Consider the following 17,986-nt stretch of genomic DNA (forward strand, 5'->3'; position numbering starts at 1 on the left):
TTGCACGTTGAGATGCATTTGTTGCAGGATAGCTTCGCGATATCGCGATATAGTTAGCGTATCGACAACGGTTAAAGCTCTACAAACGTCTCTTCGATTTCGCAAAGATTGCAAGTCGATCAGTTGGCAGCGGCTCTCGTAACTCGGAAGGCGTAAAGGGTCTCTACAAGGTAGCCTTCGAAGTGCAATACGAAGAAATCTCCGTTGAACTGATTCGATTCGCTCGCATCCGTTGTTGTAGTTCGGACTCCAGACCGCAGACCCAATTTCCAATGTTGCTCGAACGAGGGAACAGTATAACGCTTCCAGGCAATTGATGTCGGTAAAGTTCTTTGCAGATCTAAAGACGATGCCAAGCGTTCTTGATGCTTTTTCGACAATATAAGCGATATGATGGGAGAATGTCAGTTGCGAATCCAACAGAATACCCAAATCCTTAATTTTTGAGAGGGGTGGTGGCATAAAAGAAAATTAATATTTGTGTTAGCCTTATTGATTAAAAAGAAAGTACACAAAAATAGCCTCTCGATGTTAGACACTACCGAAGGATAATTCACTACTTAATCTGGTTAACTGAGAATTGATATATGACGAAAAATAGCATGTTTTATCGATTTGATCCACGTTTCAAAATTGTGTTCCAAGTTTCAATAATACTGTTAGAAAATAAAACCCAATTTCGAATGATATTACTCCATGTTTTGCTGTACTGTAAAAATCATTTGCTGAGTGATTTTTGCAAAAACTTCTTCACTAGCTTACAAAGAATTATTTCTGATATTTATCAGGGAATTTAGCTAGTTCGGACAAATTATAGGTGAATAAATTCAATTGTCTTGAAATTCTTGCAAGAATTTTATTTCTAGTTCCACAACAAAAATTTCACATGCTTCCGTATCCCTCCTCTTTTAGAGGCCATTTTTTTGTTTCTTTTTTTTGAATTCCCAGGGATAAACTTGAATGTAGACATTCTTAAAAACAAATCGTCAACATTTTGCTAGATATCATGTGTGTACATGTAAAATTCAAAACCTTATAATAGCAAGATTCCTTAGGCGGGAATGACCTAGAACTTGGCAATTAATTAACAGTGCAATTCATATGAGCAACGGTCTCTCTATACGAGCTGGAATTGATGGAAGACTTACAAAGCATGTAAAAGGAGTTGATCCTTGGAATCTGTAATATAGTGAGACGGTTCCTTACCACCATAAATGAGAAGTTCAGGCGTTTTTGTGTTCCCGGCTGCATCCTTGCATCATTATTTTAGTCAAAAAATCTGTACATTTGCTGAAGATTGGAATTCAAAAGTTGACTGGAGAAGATTATTTGTTTCATGTAAAACTTCTGTCAACTAAAAACACATACATCTATCCATCCGACAAAACAGTCATCTTGATGAACGATTACATGCATATATTGACGTAAAACCTGGTCAGGTCATTGCCATAGCCTCTTGGCGCATACGCTAAATTATCCGAACAAACACTAGACATATCGTGTGTTTGTTCGGATAACTTTATGTATGTACTCATATCCATCTGTTTTCCTCTAATATTTTTGAACAAAGAAGTGATGTTCGAATGTCCAGCAAGTTTGATATTATTTAAAGAATGCATAGCAATGATATATCCATTTTAGTCATATTGACGCTTACGTCGCCTATGCAAACAAGGGCAGTGTAACAGCGGCAATAGGTAGCATTTTCCAAAAAACGACTGGAAATCAAAAGATACCTCGCCTACAACTATGATTTTTTCAAATTTATTAGAGCCCATTCAAAATTATTCGAGCATGATTAGAAACAATCCGGCTAATGAGATGCTCAGACATCAGTTTCCCGGGATATGTGAGAGTTTCCAAAGCCTGTATAAACCTACGTGAAGTTTAAAGTGAACAAAAAGTTTCTCAGTGTCGATATTTTTCTTACAAAATATGGATTGAAAGCCTTCATTTGACTTACTTACTTGTAGTACATATAAAATTGAAAATATGTTTTTTGTATTTCCTTTTATACTGGCCAAAACCGATGCTCTTACGCTACCCAATTTTTCGAATAAAAATTCATGACGATTACTGGTGAAAATTTGGAGAAAAAATTGGGTTGGATTTCTACTATATTTTCAATTTTTTTTATTATGAGGCTTGTCAATGTTTTCAAAGGTGTGATATTCTATAAATTAATTGCTTTAATTTTTTTATATCAATTTATCGATTATTTTTGACTTTTGCTATCATCCCTGGTGAATACCCAATGTGCCTCCAGCTGATGATACCGCACTTCACCTTCGCCGGATAACTAGGTAAAGTGAGTGTTGTTCTTTGAGAGCGAGAGGAAAAATAAAGTGATGAAGGCGCAGAAGCACTGACTGAGTGAGTCCACGCTGACAGGCAGAGCATAGAATCGCCAGACAAAAACATAGCTGGAAATCCAACGGCGCTGGCTGGCGTTGATACCGTAAAGCTGTAAGGAAGCGCTGATAAACTCACTGCCTCACCGGCCAAAGTCGTTGCCTCTCGTTAGCATTAGATGAGAATTCTGTTGATAGCGCAAGGGCCGGGCTCTCTCCCGCTCTCTTCTGGCCGTATATTTTATCGATAGTCCGATCCGATTTCGAGATGGAAAGAATCAGTGAGAGCGAACTGTGGTGAGCGAGACTCAATCAGGTCAAGCGCCCACCAAACCAACAAGGCCTCGGTAGTAAGTGCTCCAAGTTACTGCGTTTAGTAGCAATTTGTACTCCCTCGTGTTGAAGCGCCGTTGATCGCCGTCGTCTTCGTCTATCCAAGTCACACCGTGGTTCTTGGCTGTCTGTCATTCCGGTTTCCGTGTATGTGTGTGTGTTTGTGGGTGTGTGCAGTGCATATTGTCCCACACAATTTCCCCATTGCGGAGCTTGCCAGACCTCTGCGTCTATCCGTCGTCGGTTTTCGTGCCGTTCGCGAAGTATTCGAATAGTTGCATTACTTGAAGTGCAGATTGCGGTGCATAAGAGTTCATTGGCGGTTACTCGGGAATTGGATGCAATCAGATAGCAACCACGCTACAGTTGTCGTCGTCGTCGACTTCGTTAGTTGCCGAGAGTATGCGTCACGTTTGAGACTTGTGTGACTTCGGATTGATGCGTTCGCTAATTAGCTAATTAATTCTGGTCTACCGTAAAGCTGGCTAGTTCTCGCCGGTCGTTGAGGTAATCCGACCTTATTCAGTGTCTGATTCCGCTGCCAGTAGTGTGCATATGTGCTGAATTGTAATTAATTGTCTAGTCGCGGGGAACCTGAGCAAAGCGGAAAAAAAGGTGCAGTGTCGATAATCCTCACTACTGCACAAGAGCTTTACGGTGCAGTGATATATTGTGCGGTGTTGTCCGGGATCTGTTGAACCCCACGCGTAAACGACTACGTCAACTGCTCCCATTTAAGGCGTGAGCAAGTATTACTCATATATAGTTTTGCCGTGCGGCCGTTCAATCTGTACGGCAGGAAAATTTGCATGAATAACTGAGTGCTGCTAATCAGAACCAATATCGAGTGTCACCGTCGTCAGTGTTGAGTGTCTATCCGTATTACGCCACATAGTGTTGCAAAGTAGAGTATCGTGTTCAACGTGTGCGAGTCGTTTCGAAATTTGATCCAATCTATGCTGTATCGTATCATAACTTCAATGCATCATTATACCTTCAATAGTCGTAGCTCCAGTTGTCGTAGATTACATGCTGTAAATCCATTTAACGTGAACAATTGTTAGGCAGTGTACAAAGCCTACGTCGTTGAAACCGTGAATAGTGTCAAACAGACAAATATCAGTGAAAATCTTTGACCACATCTGTTTAACCTCCCAGTTTTCTGCTATTGATCCCACCCGTGCAACGCTACGAAGTCGAGTGAAAGATTATCAAAACAAATCACTACCGGATCGACCTTTCGCCGATGCCTCCCAGTGAGTGGCTTCCAAAAACCCCGAAGAGTAATGGTGTTTAAAAATTAATCCCAGCAAAAGTGATAAAGATTTATTCTCCTTCGCACCGCTGTGAGCTGCTGTCATTGTTGGAAAGCAGAAGAACAGGGAGCGTAGTGTTCAGAATCGTGTCAGTGGCAACAAGCAGTGAAAGTTTGTAAGTGGAAGATATCCCGCGGTTCTACCGTTTGTGAATAGAGAACCGCAGGAGTGAAGAATTAATTATTAATTGACGCGAGGAAGCCTCCCGAATTTCGTGGTGTGTGCACAGCTGGTTGAAATTCGGTGTCTGTAGGTTCTGGAAGAGAGAAAACAGAAAAACAGAAGAAGCAGAACTTCGAACACCTCGAACAACTGGAGAGGCAGAAGTAGTGCCGAACAGCAGTCGTCGACTGGTTTTGTTGTTTGATTTTTTTCTTGCCTTACCCGCCAGAGGTGAGGTGTGTCGAGTGGGCAACGCGGGAACGCGTTTTAATCGATCAGGATTGAGCCTCCTATGTACATCAAGAAGGAGTCGAAGAAGGAAGGTACGTACGCCGCAGCCTTCGCGTTTTCTGTTGTGTGTTGGAATTGGATAGATTTGTGTTTCATTTGTTTGCTTAATGCTTCTCCACTACAAGCGCGTTACGTAGTTCGACACCGGATTCAGGTTGTGAAAACATTAAGCAAATAGAATTTTATTGCTTTCTGAAACTAGAATTACAGTAGAATACAGATAGAGACGTGTCTTTTTTGGACATCGATCGTTCGATTTATGGGCAGGTTGAGCGAACAGTTTTGTCTTGTTTTATTGTAATGTAGTTTTTGCTGCTGTTCTGTAGCACTAGATGATGCTACGCATGTAAAATGTGGGAAGCGTTGTTTGAGCTGAGTTTGGAATGCGAAATCAATGGAAGTTGAACTTAATAGAGGCGCTTTATGTCACCATTGAATTCTTCCACAATTCGCATGGTCGTGTAATAGATTGAAGTTAAAGCTAGCGCTGTTTAAACCTGGTATTCTGAACAGCATTTTATGATGGTATTGTCAGTCTTAGCATTGTGTAATACTATGTAATACAGTCAACTCTCCACATCTCGATGTTCTACATCGCGATATCTCTCCCTATGTCGATGATTTTTTCGGTCCCTTCACTCTGCATACATTTTCACTCCATATCTCGATATCCTCCTTATCTCGATATCTCCATATCTCGATGTGATTTTTGTTCCCAATTTTCTCTCCGTATGTCGATATGCCCATTTTCAAAGGTTACTAGACTAGATTTTAGAGATTCAAAACAATTTGCGAAGACGAAATGAAATCTGTTTGTTTTTGATTTTCCTGGCAACGGGGTGATTTTCAATCTAGTGTTCGTTAAAAAATTGTTCTATGTCTCGATCTCTCCCTATCTCGATGGTCCCTTCGATATCGAGATGTGGAGAGGCGACTGTAGTAACAAATTATTCAAGATTTTTTTTCCAAATCTCAGTAAATCGGCAAAAGGCCGAAGGAACTTAGCCAGTGTGGATTTTTCTAATCATTTTGCTTATAATTGTAATGAGTATGCTTAGGATGTTCTTATCTGTCGTCGTCACTATATTACAAGTAGGAGAGACTTGATCCCCGGGGAAATTTGATCCCAGATCCCTCTTTATATTTTCGGAACCTAAAACAGTTTTATTCTAAGTATTTTTTGCGATACTTCGTCTACACGAAAGACAATGTCAGAGCTGAAAATCCATCAGATGATATAACCAACTATATTTTAGGAGCGGTTTGTTTGATAAAACTAAATTCAACAGGAATCTTTTGAACGGCTTAGAAGAATCTTAAAATTTTTTTTTTGTATATTTTAGCAAATCGTGTGAAATTTTCAGAACAGGGAGATTAAAAAGATAAAATCAAACACAAAAATTAGAATTATTTTATTTTAAATGTGTTCCAATTAGTTATGATATGATTTAAGAAATATAGGCTGGGCACACTACACTTGACCCTGTAAACTAATATACAGACTTTATATTTGTGGTACAATAAAATTCTGTTTAGAAATTTCCATTTGCTTCTAATTGTGATATCTCTGACGATAAAAGTCGTTATAGAATAATTACATCGATTGGCTTCAGTATATTTAGTCAAAAATGGGGATCAATTATCCCCAAATTCATAAATTAGTATTTACAGGAAAATGTTGGGCAATTTTGAGAGTTTTGAGTATTTTTATCGAAATTATGCACCATTTCGTAATGCATGATCATGCAACACATTTTTACCTGAAAGCCTATGCGTTAAAGTAAGATTTCCCCGCAGAGTTAACGCCATACACCAGATTCTGTTTTTGCACGGGGGATGCGTGCCGTGCAAAAAAAGTTTTCAGTTCAAAATTTCAAAAATCGTGCGAAAAAGTAACACCGACGTTTCATGCAAAAATAAAGTTTTGGCGGAAAAAAATTTACGGAAATTTTTTTTTTGCACGGCCTTGTAAAAAAATCCATCAGAATCGGGTGTACTAATTTAAGGAGTCTCCCCTACCTATAATCACCGAATCTTGGATGCTTTTTAGGTATTTCTTCAACTCGTATCGTATGTCTTCATCATACTAAGATGTATTTATGTTACATCTTAACTGTGACAAAGTCTGCTTCTTTTATCAATATCGTAGCCGCAATTACATCTTCAGATGCGGTTTTTGTACGACTCGCTAGCCGAGCATACTGTGTTTCGATATGTAGTGAAAAATTTACCTTAAGCTTAAGCATTTGAACTGTCATAATCAAAAGAAAGCAAAAAAAAAAACGAGCCTTGAGCTTGAGCTTGAGCTTGATTGGCCGCCCGTGGATGCACTCCAGTATCGCCAGATCAGCTGCACTTACACAAGGAACCAACCGAATGACTGCTTGGGACTAACAGGCATCCTCAGTGTATAAGTGCTGGTGATCTTCTATTTTTAGGCAACAATGGCACCTGCCACGTCAGAATGCAGACCAATGAGGGGAAGGGGGAGGAATTGATGATGCATTGAACTGACTCCCACGTAGACCGCATATTCCACTGCATCCACGCCAGTTCATGCGGGAGTGTATGGATTGGGGGAAAGGCATGGCAGAGAGGTTTGCTTTTGTGGTTAGCAGACTGCCTATGTATCAGGCGTAAGAAAGGCGTGCGCGTGGAAGTAGGAAGCGTTAGGGAAACGGTTACTTTTCCGTCTCTGGTTCTAGCGTTTGCTATGAACGAATAGTTTGAGTGTGAGAGTGAGAGATGTACAACTACAAAGTACGAGGAAAGGGACGGGCCTGGGATTGAACCCATGACCTTCTGCATATGAAGCAGAAGCGGTAGCCATCAGACCACCAACCCAAAAAAAAAAAAAAACGAGCTTGTGATAAAAGTCTAGTGATAGCAAATTTTGATATGGACATCTAAAAGTGATAACTTTATAGATATGAGAGATATAAGATCTGAAAATGACATCTAAAAATTACTCCTGGAATACCATTAGCTTATCACATTTAGCTTTTGTATAATCTAAATAATATAAGCGAGCTACTCATTAGATCTGCAAGCATCAAATTTTAAGTTTTGACATTATCTTCAGATCTTTTATCTCTAATGTATTTAGGTAGCTTGAAGTTTTTCACTCGTTTCGCGCATCTTGCTGGGCAGTGCTTCGTAAAGCTCAAGCAAGGCGGTTCGTTTTTTTTTCTCTTGTGGCGCCGAGTTCCAGCGTGAAAAGATATACGTGTTCAGTTGGGGTTGAATTGCCAACTGGTGAGCTCGTTTCATGCTTATGATAAAATATTTTTTTCTTAGTGTCGTGACGTTTATGTAATTTTCAAACAAAATATGGATGGTTCGCCACTACAAGTGCAGGGCTGTTACAACAGTCGTGAATTTCGCAATTTTCGCGGATTTGTAGCGGATTTGGTGCGCCAGGCGCGAAAATCGCGAATGAATGAAACTCTGTCGCGAAACTCGCGGATTTCTCAAATCGTGCCACAAAAAAAGCCAACACATTTGTTTTGAAACCTACAATTGTGCAGTCCTTCATTAGAAAATTTGTATTTAAAAATGTAAAATGTTTTTAATAGTTTAGTCACTAGGTCCCCAGTTTTACTGATAAGTGTTTGCAAGTATTTATTTGTTTTCCACCAATAATTTGAAACAATTCGAATATCAATACACAGCAGTTTTGTATTTTATTTTGTTTTTATTTTTCCGATTCGTCGATTTTAGAGCAGAAAACTGTTATTTTCAGTTTTAACATTTGCTACATTTTTACATTGCTTCAAGTTTATATGCAAATAAACTGTTTTGTACTAGGGGGTGCGGACTAGAATATTTGAATTGTTCAAATTGAACAGAATCTTTTCCGCAAGTGCTAACTGTTGTTTGTTTGCTTGTCTCGCAGGAAACCACATCCAAAGTGCACTCTTAAAATACTTCACATAAAGTATCAACAATTCAAGGCTGACGATTTTCCCAATAAACAGACTTAATCAGAAAGTTTCTGGCATCGTGCTAAAAAGAAACATATCCAATATTTAAAATAAGTTGTCAAAGAGTTCTGCATAATTTGAACCAAGCACAACTTTTCTTCAACATTTGACAGTCTTTGTGTTATATAAATTACATAACATTTTTCAGCGTGACGAAATCATGACCGAACATTCCTGGGCGTACTCGGAACATTTTTACGAAAAGTTTTGTTCGACAGCAGCCTGGCTGCTTGTTGATTTTCATTTCGCATCCCCCAGGTTTTTTTTAGCTCAAATGTTAACTATAGAACTCGTTTTAAAATCAATCAATTTTTCAATCATAAAACCGTTTATGATTATTTATTTATTTATTTATTTATTTATGGGAAATTGCTTACATTTAGGCATATGATGCTGGTTTTCAAAGTTCTCCTTTGCAGAACAAAACAATCAAATATACAAACGCGATTTTCTGAATTAGGGGACCCAAATTTAGTAGATAAGGAAATTTCTTATTCACTCTTATCCAATTTAGCCTCGCATTTTCAAATTTTAATGTTCAAGCTAGTTTTATGATACATTCAATATTATTTCCCAAAAAAAAAATAGTCCAATACATATATAGAGATCAACGAAGTACTGGTTTTGTCGATTCATCTCATCTCAAAAAATCTCAATTCCCAATATAACAGAACGTTGTTAAATAGTGATTAATTTGCCCTTGGGTTACGGTAGGGTAGAAGCACCGGTTTTGGCCATACGCCAGTTGTAGCCATGGGGGATTATACATCGTTTTACATAACCATTCAGCATGAAACCTTTTGTGTTCAGTAGATCACATTCACATGATAGAGCTACATTCATTTACTCGTCCAAATTGATGCAATACTTAAGAAAAACAATTCATTTTCCTTATAATTTTAACTCCCACACACCTAATTTGGCCAGGAAACTCCTAATTTGGCCACTCTTATGAGAAATCAATGCGATTGGCCAATTTAGGAACCGAAGTTAAATCACTGGTCAAAACTAGCCCCGGGTTCCTATATTGACCAACGGGATTTTCAAAGTGAAAAAACGGTTTTAGCTCAGTTTTGATATTTTACACACAAAATATGGATTGAAAGCTTGCGTTTGACATATTTGTAGTATAAATACGGCTTCCCATTTAATTTTTATTGATATTTTCTCTTAGGCTGGCCAAAACCGATGCTTTTACCCTACTGAAAATACAGAAATTTGTTGAAACAATTAAGTTACGATGTTACGATTTTTTTACGAACAATGATTGGGTATTGTTACGTGAAGTTTTGTGTACATACATATTGTCAGGGTGTACCTGGAAAAACCTGAAATTGTCATGAAATTTTGTGAAACCTGGAAAAAACTTGGAATTCTCAGGGAATTTCGGTTACAATCAGGGAAATTATTTAGAATTAGTAATACATGGTAGAATATTTCCTTTTTTTACTAAACATATCAAAGAAATTTTAGGCTGCCCGCTATCGAAACGCTACTTGCTTTGTTCGGTATTATAATTTTAAATCATTTTTATTTATACAGCATAAAGCATGCTTAGATAATGAAGTAGTCCATGAGCATTTGTAGCACGGTTGAGAACATTCATTTTTTTTTACAAAATTGTTTTTTGACTATTCTACAAAAATAATAAGCTTTGTACGGAAAGAGCAAATATTACAACAGATACGAAAAATACGTTTCTCAGTCTGTTTTTCAATGCAAGTCTCTGAAAAGTATTTTTTTTTATGTTACATGAGACAGTCTCTATTTTAATCAAAAGTCACTTTTTTCCCTTATCTACTTGCAGTGAATCCTGGTGCAGAATTTTAGAGGCACCACAGAAGCCTTCAGATACTATTACGCGACTATTCCACTAATTACTAATGATATTTTTTTCAGATCACGAGGAATGCTTCAGAAATTCTATTGAGTTCATCCGTTATTCCTTCTGGAATTCTTTCAAGGGCTGCTTTGAGGAGTTTCTTAAGAATTTTGATCAAAAACCCCTAGAACACTCCAATGCACTACCTCCAGTGATTTTCACATATGTTATTCTGAATAAATCCTAGCGTTTAGTCCAGGATTTCCGCCAGATATTTTTTTTACTGGTTCTTTCACCAATTTTTCTATGAGATTGGTTTTTCTCAGTTTTTGAAAAAAGTTGTTCCTCTATTTTTTTTTCTAGAAACCCTTCCTACGCCGATTGTTTTATTTATTCCAGGCATTATCATAGGGAATACTTTGAAAATTCATCTACGATTACTCTAGGGGATTTTTTTATTACCGTACGGGTTTGGGCCGAAGGGTCTCAGATTTTCATGAAACTTTTTCCACAGGCAGGGCTCCTGGACATATGAATAAAAAAAATTGAGAAAAATTCAAGGTCGCCTATTTTTCCGGAAAACTCAGGTGGACATTTTTTGTTTTCCCTTGTCACTACTTACTTTGAAAAATCATAACTCAAGAACGAAGCATCGTAGAAACAAAGTTTTTATATGAAGATTTAAGCAAATTTTCTCAAAAATCCGGAAAAAGTTTTCCACAAAAATTTTTACCGTTGGGAAAATTCGTAAAGAAAAGCTGGAAAAGTATGCCCGAACTCGTGGAAAATCAAAAAAATATTTTTGAGAATGTAATTTTATAAACTTTAATCACTGAAATTTTTGGAATGCACTTTTTATTCGTTTTTGAGTTATGGCCAATTTTGTGAAAAATGTCCAGATGTGCCATATAAGACTTTTCTTTGAAAAATCATAACTCAAGAACGAAACATTGTAGAAACAAAGTTTTCATATGAAAATTTAAGCAAATTTTCTCATTAATCAAAAAAAAAAAATATGAACTGGAAAAAGTTTTCCACAAAATTTTCCACCGTTGGGGAAATTCATAAAGAAAAGCTGGAAAATCTATGCCCGAACTCGCGGAAATTTTTTAATAAAATATTTTTAAGAAAGAAACTTTATAAACTTCAATTCTGGTAACTTTTAGGATGTACTTTTCTTTAGTTCCTGATCTATGGTCAATTTTGTAAAAAATGCAAAGATTTGCCATACATGCCTTTTCGTTTAAAAATCATGACTCAAGACTCATCATGACTTGTCGAACCGGATTCAAATTATCTCAAAAATATGAAATTTTTCCCAGTTTTCCAGGACATTTTTCACTGTTTATGAAAACAAATAATGAAAACCCGATTAGCTATTCCAGCTTTCAAACAAAGAATATTTGAAAAGAGCGATCAATAAGATCCAATCCTACAATATTTGTCAATACGCTCATTTTTCGTTCCTAAAACATGATCAAATATTGCTAGGATGAGCTGTTTGAACCATATATTTACAAATTTATAAGTTCATAAACAAAATTTCTTAAGAACGAAACTACATGCTTCGATTGAAATATAGGTTTTCAAAGAAAAGGCTAATATGGTCATTTTTCACAAAATTGACCATAACTCAGGATCAAAAAAAAGTACATCCTAAAAGTTACTAGAATTGAAGTTTATAAAGTTTCCTTCTCAAAAATATTTTAATAAAAATTTTCCGCGAGTTCGGGCATAGATTTTTCAGTTTTTCTTTATAAATTTCCCCAACGGTGGAAAATTTTGTGGAAAACTTTTTCCAGTTCATATTTTTTAGGATTTCTGAGAAAATTTGCTTAAATTTTCATATAAAAACTTTGTTTCTACAATGTTTCGTTCTTGAGTTATGATTTTTCAAAGAAAAGTCTTATATGGCACATCTGGACATTTTTCACAAAATTGGCCATAACTCATAAACGAATGAAAAGTGCATTCCAAAAATTTCAGTGATTAAAGCTTATAAAACTCGAAAATATTTTTTTTTTAATTTTCCACGAGTTCGGGCATTGTTTTTCCGGCTTTTCTTTACGAATTTTCCCAACGGTGGAAAATTTTGTGAAAAACATTTTTTCCAGTTCATATTTTTTTGGATTTTTGAGAAAATATGCTTAAATTTTCGTATAAAAACTTTGTTTCTACGATGCTTCGTTCTTGAGTTATGATTTTTCAAAGTAAGTAGTGTCAAGGGAAAACAAAAAATTTCCACCTGAGTTTTCCGGAAAAATAGGCGAACCTGAATTTTTCTCAATTTTTTTTTATTTATATATCCATGAGCCCTGCCTGTGGAAAAAGTTTCATGGAAATCTGAGACCCTTCGGCCCAATTTGTACGATAATAAAAAAAATCCCCTGTAATGAACTACTACAAAAAATTCATCAAGTATTATTAGATTAAATCTTTTAATTTTGTTTACAAGAATTCTTCAATAAAATTGTCCTGGTATTCCTCACTGATAGGGACAACGAGAATTAACTGCAAAATTCTTTAACTTTCGCGGGTGGCTCAGACCATGAACCAAAATTTTGCAGATCCATATTTTTGGTAAATTTTAGCACAAAAAATGCAAATTTTATTAGTAGAATAGAAATTCAAAATCTAAAATGAAACAATCAAGCTAAAACGACGTTCAAGTTAAAATTAAATGACAACATTTTTGATCGAACCATCACTCCGAAATAAATTAAACGTTGTTATAAGTAAGTCACTAGAATTTACTGCGATTGTCATGTAAATTCTCCAGATTTGACAAATGTCGCGGTTTTTCGCGGGATTTCCTAAATATCGCGTCGATTATCAATTTTCGAGGATTTCGGGCCTCGTGAATTTCCTTTAAGACACTTTCACAAAAAAAAACTCATTAAGTTTCTCCAGTCATTTCTCTCGGCATTTCTCCAGCATTTCATCAAAATATTATCGCTGACGTCCAAACATTTCTCGAATATTTTTAAAATAAAATTTCAAAATCTCCATGGATTCTTCACAACTTCATTCGAGGTTCCACACCAGCAATTATTATAGTTATTATTCCGATCATTCATGCATAAATTTCTTCAGGGATACTGTCCAAATTTCTTCAAGGAGTTCCCCAAGATATTATCAATGAAAAAATACCAAACGCCCTCTAGAGTAATTTTCATTCTGTGTACGTCACTGATGTCCATGAATCTGAATTATATCTTAAGGGAAAGGCATTTTTACCTTAAATTATTCTCTTAAGTTCGAATAGAGTATTTTCTTCATGTCTAATTTTGAGCATTTTCAGGTTATTTGATTAGCATTCTTGGTTTTCGTGGAAATTAAAACAAACTCACATTTTTTTCCTTAAGCTGTTTACACATTTAGAATAAACAGATATTTTGTTTTTAAGTGAAAAATACTTTAAAATCTATTGTTAAACTATCTTAATGTCTAACTCCTATCTTTGAAAATAAAAGTTCAGTTATCTAGAATGAAAAATACTTCAATTATGTCGTCAATAATATTGAATCAGGAATTGTTGTTAAAACCTGGTAATATCAGGAAATTTCATTTCTGCAAATGAGTAGACACCCTGCATTGTGTTCGTTTTCATCATAATTGAAGATTTCAATGACAATTGCAGTCATTTTTGTTTGGCGCGAGTTGGTGGTTCCAGGCGCGGATCGGATTTCAAATGTCGCGAGTTTCGCGGATTCGATTTTAAACCTTCTGTAACAGCCCTACAAGTGTCAACATAAATCCTTATTCCTGTTTCATAAAATTTTAATGTACACATACCTTTCTTTTTTCGCCATAACTAAAAATAAACTTCGAATAGTTCGACATTATGAATGTCGACGTTCTTTTTCAATCTTTTTTCAACCGAGTCTTATCACAAATAGTCAAAAATACAAAGCTTGCTTTGCTATCTTTATTATTAATCAAAACAATATTTCTATTTGTTGGTCAGAACTTTGCTTCTGCTTGAGAATCTCTCATTATTTCTTGAGCCCTTTAGAAAAATTCAGTGAGAGCTCTAGTCATTGTTTCCATTAATGTCTTCTGGACTTTTCTAGAATTTGTTCAAGAGATTCCTTACCAACTCTCCCAGAAATTCTTCCAGCGATTTGCGATTTTTTTCTGAGTTTGCTCTAGAAATCTTGCTCTTCTAATGTAGATATATATTTTTCCTCTATTTTCTTCATTTGATATGCACGGCAAAAAATGAATTTTAATATGGATTAATCTATTCATGGTTGCTACAGGGATTATTTGAGGAATTCTTCCTAGAATTCCACCAGCAATTCAATCTGGGCTTACCCATGAAGTTGCTCCAGAAATTTATCTAAGAAGTTTACAGCATTTCATCCAAGGATGACACTTGCAGTACTTCCAAAAGTTTCTTGAGTAATTTATCAAGTAAAATCCTCATCGATTATTTTTAATTATGATTTATCGTTAGCCAAAAACAGCCGAGTGAAAGTTTGAACAACTACCGTAAAACTAAACATTACATATACTTTGCAATTGAATTGAATGGACAAATTGATGTGAAAGATTCACGTCTTCTCGGTGAGTATCGAACTCATGACTCCCTGTCCACTCCTTGAATTGTTCAAAAATTCATTGAACACCAGTCAATACTACAGTAATCATTCTTATAATTCCTAAACAAATTTCTTCAGGGATTCCATTCGATTACATTATATCAAACATTCGCAATTTGAGTACCTCCTCCATCTATGGAAGCTGTTTCGGTTCCGAATGCTCCTGTAAGTAGATACAAGGACTAAGCTCTTTAAAGCCAGGTGTGTGAAGAGGAGTGAATTTACTGTATTGTACATTTTGGTGCAGTAAAAAAAAATTCACTTATTGTCATATTTGCGACTCCATCTACGATTTATGTAAGGGTCGGTCCATTAATTACGTAAGACAATTTTGGCGGTTTTTCGACACCCCCTCCCCCCATGATAAGATTTTTTGTATGAAAATCAAAAATAATTTGTATGGTGCGTAAGAAATCTCAAACCCCCCCTCCCCCCATAATCCCTTACGTAATTAATGGACCGCCCCTAAGTGTTCATGGTAAGCTATGCTATGCTATGCTAATCTTCAGAATTCTTTGGATGCATCTCTGGAGAAACTGATGGTTTTATTTTGCAAGATCATCTCAACGGAAAATAGTCCTAGGGCATAAATAAACTCTCCGCAACTCGGTATTCAAGGGATCATCAAGTTAGGAACAAGGGACTGGCAGCACTATACAAACCAACACAATGTTTCCGTAGCCTGCATTACAAGGCTTAGGCCAAAGGCCCAAGCTGACAAACAACCTCAATGCAGTAGTGCATATTTTTGATGTTGGTTACGGAAGCATCACAATCTGAAAGTCTCTTGGTTATGGGAGGTATCGAGTTATGTTACACAAAATTAGTATAAGTGCGTTTCAAGGGACCATCCAGAATGCAAACTATGGTTTTCTAATTCGTTATTGAGTTATAAAATATCGAGTTAGGTAAAGATGACTTCCTGGATAAATTCATTGAGAACATGATGCGATAAGGATACTTGATACGTAGATAATACTTGATTGCAACTCTGAGCTAATTTATGTGATCACTTACTTCTTTTTCAGATGACTTGTAACACTTTTTGCCATTCCCAATGATCATTGAGCAAATATAAAGCAAACAGCCTAAAAACATTAGATTATCTCTCTTTTCAATGTATCAATCAATCAATCAATTAATATTCGTTGAAAAAACACTGCTTCACTGAGTTCCATTGCATTAAATAGTTTTCGCAAATTTATTGAATGACAGAACACTCTTACCTACTGATGGTACCCATTTCATTAGGTTGATAGTGTGGTGAAATAAAATTTGCACATTTTAATTATCAATTCTTCTAACGCTCATGCAGCTCTTTTTTAGTATTCCTTCGATTTCCTTGACATGCGAAAAACTGGTTGCCTCTTAAGTTAGTATCATTTAATTCGCTCAATTTGACACACATGCCCCAAACTTGTTGAGTGGCTCCACCAGTCAAGGCGAATCCAATTATATTTACCCCTCGTGTGTGCCACCAGGGATTCCCATTTACGTACGGACGGCTCTTGCAGTTCACAGGTTTGACCACGTTCACTCCCTGCAACTGGCTGTCTATGATTGAGTAATGTCAGTAATTCATTATCGCACGAAATGGTCGAATCTTCCGCACCATCACGCCAGGCCGTCAATGGAAAGATGATATAAAATTCAAACCAAGAGAAACAACAATCCCGAGATTCGCGTGGTAATGCGGTTATGGTGATGTTGATGGTTGCGGCCCTGGTCCGTGGGAGTTTCTCGCCGGATGGTCGTCGACGAACGATGGAAATGGGAAATCACGGTGCTTCCCAGTCCGTTGTTATCAGAGAAAAATCTACATCAAATATGTGCTTCTTCTTCTTCTTGGCATTACGCTCTCAATGGGACAGAGCGTGCTTCTCAGCTTAGTGGTCAATGAGCACACAGTTATTAACTGAGAGCTTTCTCTGTCAAAGTTGCCATTTTCGCATTCGTATATCGTGTGGCTGGTACGATGATACTCTGTGCCCAGGGAAGCCAAGGAACTTTCCATTACGAAAAGATCCTGGACCGACCGTGAATCGCATCCAGACACCTTCAGCATGGCTTTGCTTTGTGGCCGCGGACTCTAACCACTTGGTTAAGGAAGAGCCCTATACCAATGCCAATTATGTACGCCCCATTATTTACGTTTAAATGTGTCATAGACTTATTAAATGGTAGAAGAACCCACACCAACGATACACCATCATAAGAAGTGAATTGAATCTTTTGCTCGGTGACTTGAATGGCTATTTTATTATTTTATTTATTAATTTTATTATATAGCCGAGCAAACGAGTGAAGCTGAAAATGGATTGTTGCTGCTCAATCAAGGATGACGGATCAATTAGTGAGCTCGTTTCATGCTACTATTTTTAATCTATAGAATATATATGATTGTACATTTAATCGTTTCAACGGTGGGACGTAAATATGATTTTTTAACAAACTATGAATGGTTCGTCACTGTGAGTGCCGACATTAGCTCTGATTCATGAATTAGGGAAAGTGCACCAGTTATGGCCATAGTGGTTCCCTATTTGGCCATATGTGACATTTTGGTAACCTTCACATTTTAAATCTTTTTGAATGCTTTAACATCAAGATATAACTTAAATCTAACTACTACAACACACACACATTTTCAAAATTTGAAGACATTAAAGTAATTACGTATGGCGAAATAGGGAACCACTATGTCCATAACTGGTACACTTACCCTATTTATGTTTAAAATTGTTTTTCAAAGCACCCCTTTCTTTTTACCTTAATTTTTGTAATTAAAAAAACTTTGAATGGTTCGACACTACAAATGAAGACTTGCGAAAGGTTCACTTTATTCAACAAACTTTGGATGGTTCGCCACTGTAAGTGTCGGCATAAAAATAAGAGTGTTAGGAATGTTACATTTAGGTATTTGTTCCACAAACTTTGAATGGTTCGTCACCTCAAGTGTCGGCATAATTTTCCTCTACATAGAAATTGTTCATATCATATGAAAATATTATATTTACATATGAGCATGTTTATATCTCACAAATAATTATTTATCATGGTCTAATCGCTTATCAAAGCGAATCCTTCTCATTAACGCCCAACGATCCTTCTCATTAACAAACAT

The 17,986-nt window shown here is 36.4% G+C and overlaps 1 protein-coding gene across 3 annotated transcripts in view; it reads left to right on the top strand.

The window, feature by feature from the left end:
• LOC5565863 (cyclin-dependent kinase 14) overlaps positions 1-17,986 on the top strand; it is a 496,797-nt gene that overhangs the window by 104,251 nt on the left and 374,560 nt on the right. Inside the window, exons 1-2 of one of the 3 annotated variants that reach the window (XM_021842959.1) lie at positions 2,722-3,588; positions 3,843-4,485. The exons of 1 other annotated variant lie outside the window; for it this stretch is intronic. In XM_021842959.1, the coding sequence (XP_021698651.1) occupies positions 4,455-4,485 (31 nt within the window). In that variant the 5' untranslated portion in view covers positions 2,722-3,588; positions 3,843-4,454. Of the gene's footprint in view, positions 1-2,721; positions 4,486-17,986 lie in introns of those variants that run through there. One more of the 3 variants, XM_021842958.1, reaches the window with a different exon arrangement.

Source organism: Aedes aegypti, chromosome 2 (assembly GCF_002204515.2).
Source record: "Aedes aegypti strain LVP_AGWG chromosome 2, AaegL5.0 Primary Assembly, whole genome shotgun sequence".
NCBI lineage: Eukaryota > Metazoa > Arthropoda > Insecta > Diptera > Culicidae > Aedes > Aedes aegypti.